The sequence below is a fragment of the Dasypus novemcinctus genome, chromosome 19, assembly GCF_030445035.2.
Source record: "Dasypus novemcinctus isolate mDasNov1 chromosome 19, mDasNov1.1.hap2, whole genome shotgun sequence".
NCBI classification, from domain to species: domain Eukaryota; kingdom Metazoa; phylum Chordata; class Mammalia; order Cingulata; family Dasypodidae; genus Dasypus; species Dasypus novemcinctus.
The window spans coordinates 51568463-51584220 of NC_080691.1; the positions used below are offsets into that span (position 1 = coordinate 51568463).

The following is a 15758-nucleotide window of genomic DNA, read 5'->3' on the forward strand; positions in this document are numbered from 1 at the left end:
GAGGGCCAAATGATCATACCCCCATCTCCATCCCTTGCAGAGATACAGGTTACAAGAAAGGAAGGAAGGAACAGAGGGCATCCAGTCCACTCCACAGCAGCTTCTGCCCCCCAGCGGGGTCCACAGCACTCCCCCCTGCATGTGCACACGTGGGCACAGAGCAGCGTTTGGCCCAGACCCCTGCAGGCCCCAGGGACACAGGTCCCCCAGTGGCTGGCTGTCTTGCCTTCTCCCTTGCCAGTCCCACCTGAATCCATGCCAGGCCCTCCCTCCCTACACCTTGCTGGGGAGCGCTCAGGGCCCCAGGACACCCAGAGCCCTAACTAGCCCCAGGGGTTGCAGTAGAAATAACACACTGGGGATGTGTGTGTGACTGTTCTCCAGCAGGGTCCACAGCCCATGGCCCAGGAATGGGCACAGGCAGCGCTTTCGCTAGGGCAAAGGCCCTGGGGCAAGAAATGGTGACAGGGCTCCCAGGGAGCTGAAAGGGCTGCAGGGGCAGCAGAGCCAGCAGGGAGGGCTTAGAGGCCAGCCTGGCTCCTCCCCGCAGCTCCCAATTGCCAAGTGCAGAGAGGGTCCCAAGTCCCATCCTCCCAGGACTCTCCGAACTCTATTCATTCGTTTGCTTCCATGTGTTCAGCACCAGCTGAGTAAGGGAGCCCAGGGTAGGACTTAGCCCATTACAAGATGACCCCATCGGGTCCTCAGAGACCGCCACTGTGGGTGGAGGGGCTCAGAGAAGAGAGAGCCATTTAAATATGGCTGCGAGGGGTGTTATGGGGGTGGGAGGGACCTGAGTTACTGGTGGGGGGGGGGCAGCATAGTCAAGGAAGGCTTCTCTGCCTAGTGACTTTGAGAGGAAGGATGAGTGGGTGCAAATGGGGCATGAGGTGAGGTCAGGGGGACATCGGCCAGCAACAGAACCCCGCCCCCCAAAATCTTTAGTGGAGGGACAGGAGGACATGGCTAAAGATGCCCATGGTGAGGATGGACTCCTGAAGCTACCATGTGGCCTGAAGGGGATGGAGAGGGGAGAGCAAAGTAACCTGGACCATAGCACGGAAGGCGGTGGCCAGCGAGATGGGGTGACCACGGGCCCTTCCTTCCCAACTGCGATGGAGAGAGGAGCTCCAAGGAGACGGTGTGAGCGCGGTTCTAGACCCGGTGGGTGGCTGCTAAACCTTGCTCCATGCCCGCACCTCTGCCTAGAGGGCGGCCCAAGTCCCCTGGCGGGGTCCCCGCGGGCAAATCCCGCACACCCTAGCCTGCTGGCGTTGCCCGGGAACGCCCCTGGGAGTGCGGCCCTGCCGGGGTTCCCCGGGCCGGGATCCCAGGAGGCCTCGGTCGTTCCCACAGCCATCCCGGGGGGGCCCTCTCCACGGCGCGTCGCCCGGGCCCAGCTGTCGCTAGGCTGCGGGCAGGGCTCCGTGCCCACGGGCGACGGTGGCGGTGGCTGTGGCTGTGGCGGCGGCTGTGGCTGTGGCGGCGGCGGCGGCGCGGATGGCGGCGGAGCCCGGGCGCCCGTGGGTCCAGGCGCGCACCGCGTATGGCGCGAGCGAGGCTCTGCGGCGCGGTGCCGCCCGCCGGCGAGACCCCGGGCCACAGCCCAACGGGCCGGGCCCCGACGACGCCCGCGGCCCGGGCCGCCTGGCTCGTCTGCGGGGTCAGCTGCGGGCTGAGGCGGCGGCGCGGGCTGAGGCTCCGCGGCTGATGCGGTTGGTGGAGCGCGCGGGGGCCGCGGCGGCCGGCGCCGGCGCCGGGGAGCGGGCGGACGCGCGCAGCCGCGGCGGCTCGGTGTGCTCGGTGTGCGGGGAGCCACGCGGCGGGGCCACCTACCCCGCGGGCGTCCTGGAGGTGAGCGAGCGGCGGCTGCAGGCCGGGCTGGCGGCCGTGCGCGCCGAGCTGGGCGCGGGGTTGGAGGCGCTGCGCGCGGAGCTACGGGCGGAGCTGGAGGCCCTGCGCGAACTGCTGCCGCCGCCGCCGCCCGCCCGCCGCGAGGCCCGCGAGGCCCGCGCCGCCCCCCGCGCCGCCCGCGGCCCGGCCCTGCTGCGCGCGCTTGGCACCATGAACGCCCTGGCCGCCGCCGCCGCCGCCGCGCGGTCAGACGACGACGCCCCAGACGGTCCCGCTGACGGCGCCGCGACCCGGGTCCCCGCGCGGAAGAACCTCAAAAAGACGCCGGTGCCGCCCGGGGGCCCGCAGGGCAGCGGGGACTGAGGCGGCCGCTGGAAGGAGGCCCGGGCCAGGTGAGGAGGCGTGGTCTGCAGCGGGATGGGGCCACTAAGGGGTGGGGGCGGGTGGGCAGCGTGGCTGGGAACGAAAAGGGTCCCCCAAGCGCCACCGGCAAGTCCTGGGAGAAGTCAGGAGTGGCAGGAAGAGCAGACGAAGGGGTCGCTTCCGGGCCTGCGGATGGGCCTGTGCAACCAGTGGGTGGTCCCTGCGGGAGCTGGAGTCCTGGCTGGGAATGGGGGTAGAGTTGGGGTCAGGGGTGTGTCTTTTTCGGGGGAGGGGGGGCTCACAGCTTTTTTTCCTTTAAGGGTCTTAAGAGGCTGGGCCTCCGTGGCCTGGAATAGAGGTTGTCATCCCCTCACCAAGGGACAGACGCCAGGGCCACCCAGACACAGCCTCACGCAAGGACACTGGGCATATGTGCACCTGCATCCCACAAGGCCTCAGGACTAGACAAAAAACCGACTCCGGCCAGCCTCACGCTCCCTGGACAGTGTCCCTTGGACTCTAAACTTCACTTCGGTCTGTGACTTTTTCAAGGACATTTACCCATTCACTCAGCCTCACCGCAGGCAGGTCACTGGCCTTTCTCCAGAAAGTGTCACCCTGCACTCAGACTCTACAGCCTAACGTGGGAGAGTGTCACCTGGAGACGACGTCACGGGGACAGGCAACCCTTCGCTAGCTGGGGGCTCTGTCCCTCAACCCCCACACCCAGCGCCACCTCTAGCAAAGCATGGAGCCAGCAGCTTCTCGCCTTCTGACCAGTGACCCTGGGCCCATCTGCCAGCTCTTTTTTAAAAAAATAAAATGTGTGATCTTAGGCTAATGGTGGCCTTTAGAAGACTTGCTAGCTTTTCTCCTTGCCCCTGGCCAGGGGGTTCAGACAAATGTATAGGGTAGGGATGGGGAGTTCTGGAAGGGGTTCTGGGGTGGGCTGGGGTGGGGCAGGGGAGGGTCACTCAGGGGGTCTCCTGGTTTGTATGGAGGTCATCCTGAGGCCTCAGAGTGGATTTGGACCTGGGCCCAATGGGATTGGGGTGGGGAACCCCTGAGGTGGAACCCCCAGGCCTATCCCCGGCCACATACCACCATGGTTGTTCTGTTCATCCTTTATTGGGGGTGTGGTTCTAGAAGCATTGCCAGAGCCACAGGCTGACACCCAGGCCCAGCAGGGACCCTGGCCCACCGGCCATGTTGGGGGCAGAGGGTGGGGCCACTGCACGGATGGAGGCACTGGGGGAAGCTGAGACCCTGCGCCCTGCAAGAGGCTGCTGCGGGCGGAAGTTATCTGTGAGCGGCATGGGGCTTGACCCCGGGGGCCCCACCTGGGGCACGGTCTGGAACTGGGCTACCTGAGGATGCAGGGACAAAGACAGGTCAATACAGAGGCAGCTGAGGCCCAGGGGAGGACAGAGGCTTCATTGTGGGACAGGATCCCACCTGCAAACGCCCGATGGGCACCGGGTCCTCAAAGACGGTCCAAAGCACGGGAGGCTCGCAGCCAGGTGTGGTCAATGAGCCAGAGTAGCGATAGTAGCGCGACAGACCGGGGGTGCTGGGCAGTAGCGAGGCCAACGGGAAGGTGGCTGCCAGGTCCGCGGAGAACCCTGGATGGGGCAGGGTGGGCTTGAAACTGGCCTTCCCGGGCCCTCTCACCCTCGCTCCCCGGGAGCCCCCATTCCCGATGCCACCTGCAGCTGCTCACCGCGCCGGGACACGTTCTTCAGGCCAGAAACCAGGGCTGAGAAGTTGGCATTGTCAGAGTCCTGTTCCTGGGAGGGGCTCCAATGAGAGGTGCTGGGGCGGGGAGTGATCTAGGAGATGTGGGGGTCTGGGGGAGGCTTTAAGTGGGAAGGCTCCGAGTGGGGAGATCTAGGGGGCATCCCCACTGATGCTGCAGATTACTCCCACTTCTTCCCACCCTCTGGGATTTTTAAGTCCTATGGCCCCAATAGATCCTCCCCAACTATCCCCCACTACCCCTCCCCCGTCCGCACGGAACCCCGTCCAGGAGTGCGGGGCGCCTCGCTCACCGCCAGCAGCACCGCCAGCACAGCGAGCCCGTCGGGGCGGCCCAGCGCCTCCCGCACGCTCTGGTACCGTGTGTTCACGTGCACCAGGTGCATCTGGGGAGACATGGAAGCGGGAGGTACCCAGGCTGCCCCCACCCCCTCCCACCTCCATGGGGCGCTCTTGCTTCCACCCCTCCACCCCCGGCGCCCCCCACCCCCGCCAACCTGCTCTTCGAGCCCCACCTCCATGGCGTGGCGCCGCCCGTCCAGGCTGTGCTCGGAGCCGGCCCTTGCCGGCCCCCCCCAGTGGAAGTGCAGCTGCAGCGCGCGGTAGGCAGGCAGGGGCAGCCCAGCACCCCGCATCTCCAGATGGCTCTGCGGGCCGGCGTCCAGGCGGAGGAGCACTGAGGGAGCACGGCAGGCCCGTCTCTCCGCCCGCTCCACCCTGGCCGCGCCTGCCTGCCCACCTGCCTCTTTCGTGGGGATCTTCACCCGGAGGTGTGTGCGTCTGTGGGGGAGGTTGTGGCTACCCTGTGGCAACCTGAGCCTGTTGGGGTTTCTGACTTCTGGGGATATCCTGACACCTGATTCTTGGGTGCAGTGGTTGATACCTGTTGGTGGGGGGTCCTGACACCTGTATGTGGGGAAGGGGTAGGTTACTGACCCCTGGGGGGTTATCTTGACCTCTGTGTGTGGAGGCTCTTGTGCCCTGTTTCAGGAGATTCTGATTCCCGTGGGGAGTTCGCACTCTTGGGTAGAAATTCTTAACACATTTGTGAGGGTCCCTAACATATTTGTGGGGGTTTCTGACTGCTGTTGGGATCTCAACCCCTGGGTAGGGCTGTGGGGAGAGCTGATCACTTTTTGGGGGAAGCCCAGCCCCTGGGTGAGGGCTTTGGGGAGTCCTGACCCCTTTGGGGGTTCCAGCCCCTGGGTGGGGGCTGTGGGGGATCCTTACCCCTGGGAGCTAACCTGTATGGCCATCATTCTCCAGGGTCCACAGTCCTGGGGGTGCTGAGTCGTAGCCTTGGAAGATGAAGGGCCCAAGATTGGGGTCTCGCTGGACTCGGTGAAGGTCAATGTTGATGGGGGACTGGGATGGACCCCCACAGGCAGGCGCCATCTCCTTCCAGTGGGTGGGGCCTGAGAGAACAAGGTCTGGGTCTGTAGGGGGGGTCAGGGAGGCAGCCTGGGGGTGCACGGCAGAGGGTGGCCAAGGCCTGCCCTCCAGGACATGACCAGAGATTAGCCCAGGCTCAGGGGCAGTCCAGGCGAGGCTGCTGCATATTCATTAGTGGGACTGGGCTAGAGGCATGGCTGAGTGGCCAGGCAAGCTGATCCCCTGCTCCTCCCTGCTCTCCCCCTACACCAGCGTGGACAGGTTACAACTGCCAGCCTGCCTTCCAGATCCTGACCTAGCCATGGCATTCTCAGCCCCCTCACACAGATGCCGCCTGATCCACGGCCATGTGCTGACATGCTGGGAGAGGGTCACGCACCCACCCCTCAGCACCTCCTCCCCATCCACACGCTTGGACCGACCCCACCAGTGCCTATAGACACCAACACCGACTGGTAGCAAAGCTTGGCTCCCACAGGAGACACAGACACGACAAAGCAAAGGGACAGCCACACACCTGCTACACGATGCCTGGGCAGTCATGGGCACCCAGGTCTCCAGAAGGAAACCTGCCGAGGCCAGAGCAGTGTGTGGCTCACCTCTCGGCCACACTTGCACCAGACTTGTCAGACGCCTTGATAGCCCTGGGCACAGATGTGTCCCCCATGCGTCTCCCACCCCCCTGCGTGAAGCTCTGTCCTCACCACACTTGGGGTCCTGGGAGTCGTAGCACCAGGTGCCTGTGGGCAGAGCAAGGGGGCTGGGCTGTGATACCATCCACCTGGGCCCTCTCAGAGACCCCTGGACTCCCAGCAGGGGCCAGAGGTGGCCAGGTGACCCCAGCACCCCCTTACCCACACAGAAGAACTTCCCCAGGGGGTGGTGGTGGCAAAGGAGGGGAATTCGCAGACAAGGTGGACAGAATCCCCGGGGCTCACCCTCTGAGTTCCCGCGCACGACCAGCGGCACTGCGAGGAAGGCCAGGGCCCAGCCTGGGCTCCGCATGGTGGAGGCAGCGGCTGCAGCTCGGGAGAACTGGAAAGTGGCCAAGGCCGGAGAGGCAGGACAGCCACGGCGGGGGCTGCTGCATATTCAATAGCAGGGCTGCTGCATATTCAATAGCGGGGCCGGGCTAGAGGTGTGGCTAAATGGCCAGGCTGGCTCGTTTCCCGCCCCTCTGCCAACTGAAGGTGCTCCGATCCCAGGCAGTGGGGGAGGAGGGCACTTGCCAGACCTAAGTGCTTTTATTTACATGGCTTCTCCCAGCTGACCCTCCAAGGGGGTCTAGCCTTATCCACATCTACAGATGAGGAGAGAGAAGTGGGGGGCCGGGAGTGACAGGCAGGGACATCAGCCAGGAAGTTCCACAGGGAAGGGGGTGTCCTCAGGCCCCAGAGCTCTGGACTGCAGGACTGGGGGGCTAGAGGGCATCTTTTCTCTGCGGAGGGGCTGCCCAGTCCCCAAAACCACTGCCTCCTGCCTACCAATGCTCCCCAACCACCTCTGTGCGGATCCGGGGCGAGATGGAGTGCTTCTCCACTCAGCTCTCTTTGCAGGGAGGAATGACCCCGCTGAAGGGTCCCCAGAAGCTGCAGTACTCTGGAGGCTCCAGCGTCCAGCAGAGCCCAGGCCCTTCTGTGGGTTCGCCCTCCCGCAGAGTGGGACCCGGAACCCCCTTCTCGAGGGAGCTCCGTCGGGGAAGGGGGAGCTGTCCACGGTGCTGACGACGCCCAGGTTCCTCTCCTAAGCCTGACGCCCTTGCCTGTCGAGCCCCGGGGCCCCTCAACCGGTGGGGAGCACCCAGTGTGCACAGCGGCGAGGGCACATGGCTGAGGGCTCATTGAGAAAGGTGAGCACGAGAACCTGCCTGGACTGAACTACCCCACATCACCGAGTGGGAATTTATCAAATGGGCCGCTGTCCTAGCAGTGAACTGGGACAGTAGCACAGAGGGCTAAGAAAGTCTCAAGCCTTCTTCCCACCACTGACTTCCAACCGATGGTCCACTTCCTCCTTGCCCCTACAACTCAGCCCAGACCCTCCAATCCAGCTCCTCGCTTGTGCAGAGTCAGAGCTGGAGGACCTCGAGCAGGTCAGGGATGCAGCAGCAGCCTCCTTCCCCGTCCTGGGACCAAGTTCAGGCTGAAGCCTCCCTAAGTCTGTCCCCAGTCCACGTGGAGGAATGGGAAGGGGTTCCTCAGCCCATTTTACAGATGAGAACATGGAATCCCAGGGTCTGCAGAGGGCCTGAGCCCCTGGTTCCTAGAACTCAGGAGGGAGGGAGGGAGAGGGTAGTCTCAGCCCAGCTCCCACCTTCACCCAGAGCCCAGGGCAGGCAGCCCCCACCCTGAGACTTAAGAGATGCCCACCAAGAGTCCCTGAGGGGATCTGCTCCTGCCTAGAGGGCAGGGATGGCTGGGCCAGGGCCACCCTGTGGAGAATGAGGTGTTTGGTCTACAGGGAAGGGCTGTGAAGGGCCACCTGGACAATAAGGGGCAGCCAAGAGGAGATGGGGCTGGGGGCCAAGCTCCAGGCCCTCTCCTGTCTGCCACCTCTCCACGCTGACAGAGATGGGTCAGCCCAGTCGGGCAGAAGATGCAAGTCCACATCTGTGGACCCTGGACAAGTCAGCAGTGCTAGCAGAGGCTCGGATCTTCTCCTGCCAACCCACAACAGCAACAGGCAGGGTGTGCAGCCACGGCCAACCTCACTGCAGGCCCTGCCTGGGGATTCCAAACGTGGGTCAGCCTGGTCTTCAGGCTCAGGGGTCTTAAGTCAGCTGGAAGCATGAAACACTGCCAAAATGCCAGGGCGTCCCAGCTGAAGGCAGGTGCGCCAGCTGCCCCCACCCCAGCCTGTGGCTGCCACACCAAGGACCGATGAAACCTCTTCCAGAACACAAATTTATTTGGCATTTGGACGAAATGGTTCTCACAGCATTGAAGAAAAGGATTAGTGCCAACCCAACCAAAAATAAACCCAAACTAAGAACCCTTAGTGAAAGGAAAACATAAAAAACAGGCATTGAGACAATGTACAGTATCCAATTCCACCTGCCAGGAGGGCAGAGGGCACCTGGTCTGTTGCACATAGTGGCAAGGCATGTCCTGGGTGGAGGCCTCTCTCAGGAGCGTGGCCTGTCCCTCTGGGGGCCCAAGGGGTGGTCCGGGAGGGTCCAGCTCTAACAGGAACTCAGGAGCTGGTAAGGGCGACCTCGGGATCTTCGTCAGACTGTGAGGTACTTGCAGGTGGCAGAGTGGGCGGGAGGATGACAGACAGGCAGACCCAGTGCTCTCCTTGACCGGTCTTGGACTGCCTTTCAATGGAGCACAATGCCAGGGGCAGGGAGGGGCCCTGAGCTGTCAGGTGTCACTCCAGAGCAGGCGCACACAGGAAGCCTCCCACAGCAGCAACTGCATTGAGGTGCAGCTCCCTGCACCTAGTACCTGTCCAGCGCATGAGGCGGTTCTTGTGGGTCTTGAAGAGCCGGCAGGGAGGGTAAGTGTGCCCGGGAGGAGGCATGACTTGGAGACGTCAGCCCCCTGGCAGGCAGCTGGCTGGCCTGCTCAAAAGCGGGCCGAGCTCAGGGACAGGTGGTTCCACAGCCAAGATGACATCTCTGGCCAGCTTTGGGGACTGAAGGTCAGGTCAATGGAGCAACTCTAAGAAATCCTGCTCTGATTCCAGCCAGGAAGAAAAAAAAGGGAGTTTCCCACCAAAGAGTGTAGAGCATGCCTAGAACTGGCCGGTGCTGTGGAGCTGTCACCACACATGGCACTCCCTTCAAGTACATCTTCCCCTTAAGGTTCAGGTGGGCTAGAAAGACCACGAGTGAAACGAACGAGGGTCTGTAACTCCGAACAGAAAGGCGCAAAGGCCTTGGCTCAGTTCCACCATAGGGCGGCTGTGAGCCAGGGGAGCCCAACTGTCGGACAGGCCCCCACCCCATATTCCAGCAAACACTTGTACGTACATATACACACACGCACACAGACACACGCACAAAAGGAAAGCTCCAGACATTCATGTAGAAAAGGTTATGGATGTGCTGAAAATCGCACAGAACCCGCTTAATCTCCAAACCTCAGAAATGCTAGTGCCCCTGTGTTAGGAGATGGGACCACTGGCTGGGGGCAGGAAACAGGCTCCCTCAGCCAGAAGTTCCCGGCATGGGGGCACCCACCACCCAGAGCTGCTGAGGAAGGACAGGGAGGTTGCATCAGGCTGCCGGGTGCCCGACTCCAGCTGCTGTGATGGTGTGCAGGAAGCAGACTTGCAGGAGATGGGAATAGCCCAGGGTGTTCACTGAAGCCATGCCCCCCCCCCGCCCCACCCCCAAGAAACAACCCTTTATGGCACAAACAAGGTGGGGGCCAGGGGAAGGTCAGGCCCAGGGCAGAAGGTGGGGCTCCAGGGCTCCAGAGTGTAGCAGGAGGAAGCGGCTTGGCCGGGACCCCCTGGGCTTACGGAGGCCTCAGGTACACTTCAGAGGAGCCTCTGTGCAGCTACCTTGCAGAGAAGCCCAAAGGCAGGCTGGGCCTCCTGGGCAGAACTGGGCTCGCCCTCCTTCCAAGCGACCCTTCCCGGAACGCCAGGCCAGCCCCAGCCTGGGTAGGGCAGCCTTGCTGCTAGCGTCCCAGAGCAGCCTTGCCAGCATCTTCCAAGGCAGACCCTGCCCCAACACACTGATGGGCATCCCGTGCCTGGACGCCCCAGCCCCATGCTCTGTGCTGGGTGCTTGGTGGCTTGGTCATGAATGTCTCGGTAGGGCCCACGGGACTCACCAAAGACATGTTTGGTGTGGCCAAGGAGCAGGACCCTCCCTGGCACCTTTGTTCCCAGCCTCTGAAACTCTGTCTTTCTTCTGCCATTTGGGTCAGGTGGAAGACAGTGACCCACAGCTCCGCACATCTGAAGCCTCGAGACACCCCTCGGTGCCTGGGCCTGCCCCTCCGAGGGGCAGCGTGGTCTCTGTACACACATGTGCACAGGCACGTCAGGGGCGGTGCAGGGGCGCTGGGTCCGGGCCGAGGCCGTCTGAGTCTGTCACATGGGCAAGTGTTCCAAGACGGTGCCCGGTGCTTGTGCCTGTTGGGGTCGTGGTCGTGGGTGGGCTGTCCTCTACACCATGGTGTTGAGGGGGCTGCGGCTGTGCCGGCCAGGGCCCCGCAGTGCCTCTGCAGTCGGGGAACTCTCGCTCTGGGCAGGGTCGGGGGGCACGAGCAGGGCACTGCTGCTGTCGGCTGAGTCTTCCAGGTCTGCGAGAGAGCCTCCCCCAGTGGGCAGTGGCTGTTCCAGGGGCCGCAGTGAGGTGCCATCACTGCCACCAGCCCCTGAGGTCGGCGGGCCAGCCTGCACTGGCTCAAAGGCATCATCGTCTGCAGAGACAAAAGGGGCCAGTGACAGGGCCGGCTGGGCAGGACTGGGTGCCCCTGACCTGCCCACTCCCACCACAGCCTTTTGGGAGGCGGGGAGGGCCTGCCCCACACAAACTCGCAGGACACATGACTGTCCCTGCTGCTGCCACACTGATGGCCTCACCTGTCTGGGCGCCCAGAACGTGCAAGGGGCCAGGGGCAGCCGTGAGCAGACCTGGCTGCTGCTGTGGTCACGTGCAGAGGGGAAGACATGCGCTGGCCAGAGATCGCCAGAACTGAGGGAGGCAGGGGCGAAAGCAAAGGCAGACCGAGCGGTGGGGCTGGAGAGGGCTCCACGGGAGGCGGGCACTGCTGTGCAGGTTGAGGCACTAACGGAAGGGGCTGGGCTGTGGAGGGTGGGAGGACATTAAGGACAGAGGGGCGGGTGCAGCCCCCCGGGCCAGGAGCTGCGCTGGACGGGTGTGAGAGTGGCAAGAGCCAGGGCCGGCCCCACCGTGTTGGAGGAGAGCTCTGTGGCTGTCCATTTCCTTCCTTTTGTCAGTTCTTCGTCACTGGCCTGTGTCTGGAAGCCTGTGGCACGAGGTCCCACCTCCAAGCCCCTCCTACCTGACTCCCAGGGCTGGCCCTGGGCAGAATGTGCTCACACTCTAGCCTGGCCCATGGGGATGTCTGGTACCCACTGCCTCCAGCTGCCTCCCTGGTAGGCAGCTTGACTTACCCTGGTCCCTCAGACAGTGGGATTGGGACAATCTGTGTCTCAAGGGCAGGGATCAAATCCAAGTCTTTTCCCAGACCTTGCAGGAGCTGCATTAGCTCACCAACGACAGAGCTGGCCGAGCCCTCTCACAGCCCAGCAGTGCTGTGTCATCATGCCCGTTACCAATGACCTGAGTGGCTGTGGGGAGCCAGGTCGCCATGTCCTGCAAGAGTGTGTAAGAGTGTATCTGTGGAAGTGGGTGTGTTAGAGGGCTAGGGCACAGAGGGAATGGGATGGGGCACCCCAAACTGCACAGCAGGTACAGGCCGGGCAACAAGCGAGCCACCTGCCATTCCCTCTTGCTTAAAAGCCTTGTGAGGAATTACTTCCATGGCATTCTGATGGGTCAACAGATTCAAGCAATAGGCCCTACACCAGGGCCCACTCTTTCTCTCCACTCTATCGGGCGACCTCCTGACACAAAGGTCTGTACCTGAACCTCATCACAGTGCACCTTTCCTTCACAGTGATCAGCCACTGGGCTTGATCTCCGTGCCCTGGCCAGGAGGCTCTGGACTAGTCTCTCCCCTTAAGTGCTATCATCCGGCACCCCAGGCCCCCACAGAACCTGTAGGGGCTCCCCTTGAGGGCTGCTCAGCTACCAGCTGCTTGGGGTGGGAGGGTACAAAGAGAGAGTCCTGGGACCCCCTATACCAGGGAGGCAGGGGGCAGGGTGACCAGGGCTAAGCAGGTAGCACCTAGGGGCCCTGTGGCACCACTGGGTGGGGTTTCAGCCCCCGAGGGCTGCGGAGCACACTGGGCATGGCCCAGCTGTGGATGGAGGGAAGGTGTGGCACCCCCTCCCCGGGATGGAGGCACCTGCAGGGTCGTAGAACACGCTGTCGGGGTTGATGGAAGCCTCGTAGGGCGGTGGTGGGTCATCCGGCTGGTCGATGTCCGGGTACTTGTAGGCCGTGTAGGGAGGTGGAGGGTCGTGGAAGTGGAAAGTTCCGCCCTCTCCGTCATCGGAAAGATGTAGCGGCGTGAGGCCCGTGCCAAAGCCGTCTGGGCCGTAGTCGAAGCCGGGGATCCTGCGGCCCAGGTTGAAGTGGTGCACTGCCAGCCAGAGGCAAGAGACAGGAGAAGCACATCACTTGGAGGGGCAGGTGGGCCCACCTACCCCACCCTGCACCCAGGGACCACCTGCAGCCACATGCAGCAGCTCACTGAGGATTTTACAGTGTCCCTGACTTGTGCCGTGAATCTTGCTGCCTTTCTTCACTGTCCCCTCCCCCAACCAGTCAACAGATGCCCCAATTCTACAGCACACACCTGACCTCAGACTCTACTTTGGGGAGACCAAAACCTTGGACTCCCAGGCACTGCCACCGCTGTCACCTCAAACAAGGAGCCTGGAAACCATGGCAGATGTCAAGGACAGAGCCACGGTGCTGCAATGCACCGGAGGGGGGTGTGTGTCCCAGGAGTGGGGGCATCACAGGAGCTGCCTCTGATGGGGGTCATGGGGTGTCACAGACTGGGGGGTGTGGGGGCATCATAGACGGGAGTCATAGGAGCCGTCTCAGATGGGGGTGTGGGGGTGTCCCTGATGGGGCACTCACAGTTGGCTCCGATCAGGGACTCGATGCGCTCGCGGCGCCTCTGGCGCAGCCGGTGAACCATGAAGAGCAGCAGTGAGAGGATAAGGAAGGAGGAGATGCAGCTGACGATGAGTCGCATCCCACTGGCCATGGAGTCAAACAGGCTGTTGCCATCTGTACGGTGGAGGGGAAGGAAAGCACCGGCTCTGAGATGGTGCAGGCCCCACAGCGCAATGTGGGGAGATCCTGACCCCCGCACACACACAGCCCGAGCCTCCATCGCAGAGCTGAGTGCATGACGTGAGTTTCTGGAGTCTGACGATCTCTTAGCACAGATGTCAGTTCAGAACCAAGGATATGATAGCACGAAAAGCCTCAGGGATGAGGAGAGGGACGCACTGGAGCAAAGCCACACCAAGACCTGAAGAGGCTGCTGGCCGGCTTGCCCCCTCCTCTCCATGCCTGAGCCTGCCCTGCCTGAGCAGGGCTAGAGAGGTGGGGAGGAGGCAGTGGGGAGGTGATGGGGGCATGCCCTGCTCCATGGCTGGCTCTGTGGAGGTGGGGAGCCCCAGGTGGTGCATCCTACTCAGGCTCACCAGGGCCCAGCAGTGAGGACGTGGTCAAGTGACCTGCACTCACAGACCTAGTGCTTGTGGCCCAAGCCATATCCCAGACTGTGGTTCTAACTCAGGGGCCACCTGCCCCGGCCCAGGGGACACTGGGAGACATTTCTGGTTGTCGCCAGTGGAGAGGGGGTGCATCTAGTGGGGGCTGGCCCCACCTCACGGCTTATCTGCCCCCCCTGTCTCAGTGTCACCCACAGTGGAGAGCCCTGCTTGGGCCCGACACATAGCATTTTGTCAGGTGTTTGCTGTGGAGTGACGCCCCAGAAAAAGGAGGTGCCTTTGTTGAGTACTATGGTGTGACAGGCATTTTCACACACTCGCTCCTGTGTTCCCTTTGACTGGTGTGAGATTCGCAGTGTCAGAGTGACAGAACGCAACTGGGAGAGGGTCCAGGAGTGACTAAGCTCAAGGCAGGGTCTACTCAGCTCCTAGAAGCAGGAACACTCAGAATGGACAGGGAGCCTGGGGACCATCCAAGCCCCTCTGCCACAGCTGGAGCAGTGGGGGGTGTGGAGGTGTGGCAGGTCCCACCTGCCATGTCCCAGGTGGACATGTCACCACCAACCCAGTCCCATGCAGGAATGGCTGGCAATCAGCCCTGTGGCTCTCCTGCTGGGGCGCCCGCTCTGTACCAACACAGATGCCAGAGCTTGCTCAGGCACTCCTCCCACAGGGCCAGAGCATTCCCCCAAAGCTGCATTTGTCACTGACAACATTTGAGATGTGCACTGGGAAAAGGAAACACCTCTCACCAATTAGTTGCTTTTCTTGATGCCTCGGACCATCCTCCAGCCTCCCAGGAACATTCCGTCCCTGCCCGTGGGTGGTAGGCCATTGGCCCAGGGGGCTGCCAAATGTCTTTTTATTGGCAGCCAGCTCAGAGATCCCAAGGGATTCTTAGAGCAGCAGCCCCTTTGCAATAATGAACACTGAGTCAGTTCTAAAATAAACCCAAGGACTTGATCAAAGTCCTGACTGTCCATCTACAAATGGCACCGGAAATAAGTGTTTTCTAGAACCAAGCCTCTGTTCAGACACAGGGCAGACACCACAGTCCCAGGAGCCAGGGGCCAGGCCAGGAGACTACCTACATGGCTGGCTTCTCCTCAGTGCTCAGGCAGTGCCAGATGGGGCTGTCCTCTGTCCCCAGGCCTGCTGGTTCCCAGCTGCCCCTGGGTAGCCCACATAGATGGTAATGATATCCAAATTGCCCTCAGAGGTCATAGATGGAAGAAGGCCAGCAAAGTTGGAGGCCGGTGCCCTGCACCCCAGGTGGGCTCTGATGGGGTAAGGCACCTCTGGTTTCAGAATCCACAACCCCAGGCTGTTCCAAGAGGTAGGGAGCTCCATGGAGAGGTCTGGGGGCCCCTGGTCTCTGCCAGCACTTGCTGCTGTCAGTTTGACTACATTAGCCTTTTCACCAGGTAGGCAGCGTGACCCCAGGTGGTTTTAATTTGTACACCTAATGGTCAATGACATAGAATGTCTTCTCATGTGATAGATGGTTGTCCATTTATCTTTTTTAGTAAAGGGTCATTTTAAATCTTTGGTCAATTTTTAAAGATGGTTATGTTTCTTTCCTTCCTTCCCTCCCTCCTTTTTTTTTTCCCCCAGGTACCGGACTGGGAATTGAACCCGGGACCTCATATGGGAAAACCAGTGCTCAACCACTGAGCCACATTGGCTCCCCTGAGTAGTTTTTTTCCGTTGGTTTTGCTTTTGTTTTTTTAGAAGGCACTGGAACTGAACCCAGGACCTTCCATGTGGGGTGAAGGCCCTCAACTGCTTGAGCCACATCTGCTCCCCTTATTATTGAGTTTTAAGAGTTCTTAATGTGATCTATTTATCTTAAAAAAAAAAAGACAATTAAAATAAAAGTTCTTGAGCCATATCAAGAACTCCCCTTTTTTTAAAAGATTTTTTATTTATTTCTCTCCCTTTCCCCTCCCCCAACCCCCAGTTGTCTTGCTGTCTGTGTCCATTTGCTGTGTGTTCTTCTGGGACTGCTTCTATCCTCATCAGGAGCACTGGGAATCTTTGTTTTTGTTGCGTCATCTTGCTGTGTCAGCTCTCCGTGTGTGCGGTGCCATTC

At 61.5% G+C, this 15758-nt stretch overlaps 3 protein-coding genes across 16 annotated transcripts in view; 1 reads left to right on the forward strand and 2 right to left on the reverse strand.

Annotated features, from left to right (window-relative positions):
- Positions 1-1500: 1500 nt before the first annotated feature.
- Positions 1501-3049, forward strand: LOC131274466 (protein FAM246C). The gene is made up of 2 exons (XM_058281025.1): positions 1501-2246; positions 2538-3049. The coding sequence occupies exon 1, from the start codon at positions 1501-1503 to the stop codon at positions 2215-2217; it is 717 nt and encodes a 238-aa protein (XP_058137008.1). The 3' UTR covers positions 2218-2246; positions 2538-3049.
- Positions 3050-3332: 283 nt separating this feature from the next.
- LOC101420255 (carbonic anhydrase 15-like) lies at positions 3333-6463 on the reverse strand. Of its 2 annotated transcripts, none has more exons than XM_004480965.3 (8): positions 6303-6463; positions 6069-6104; positions 5217-5387; positions 4488-4648; positions 4266-4358; positions 3938-3998; positions 3673-3839; positions 3333-3584 (listed from the first exon to the last, which is right to left on the reverse strand). In XM_004480965.3, exons 1-8 carry the CDS (start codon positions 6367-6369, stop codon positions 3360-3362), a joined length of 981 nt encoding a protein of 326 aa, XP_004481022.2. In that variant the 5' UTR covers positions 6370-6463; the 3' UTR covers positions 3333-3359. The 2 variants fall into 2 exon arrangements, with proteins under 2 accessions (XP_004481022.2, XP_004481021.2); XM_004480964.3 differs by having other exon boundaries at positions 3938-4004.
- Positions 6464-8253: 1790 nt separating this feature from the next.
- Positions 8254-15758, reverse strand: part of DGCR2 (DiGeorge syndrome critical region gene 2) — a 111451-nt gene continuing 103946 nt past the window's right edge. For 8 of the 13 annotated variants that reach the window (XM_004480962.3, XM_004480960.3, XM_058281802.1 and 5 more), the window contains 3 exons: positions 13062-13214; positions 12319-12555; positions 8254-10742 (listed from right to left, as the gene is read on the reverse strand). In XM_004480962.3, the coding sequence (XP_004481019.1) occupies positions 10486-10742; positions 12319-12555; positions 13062-13214 (647 nt within the window). In that variant the 3' untranslated portion in view covers positions 8254-10485. Of the gene's footprint in view, positions 10743-10905; positions 11663-12318; positions 12556-13061; positions 13215-15758 lie in introns of those variants that run through there. The other 5 variants (XM_058281798.2, XM_058281800.1, XM_058281796.2 and 2 more) reach the window with 3 other exon arrangements.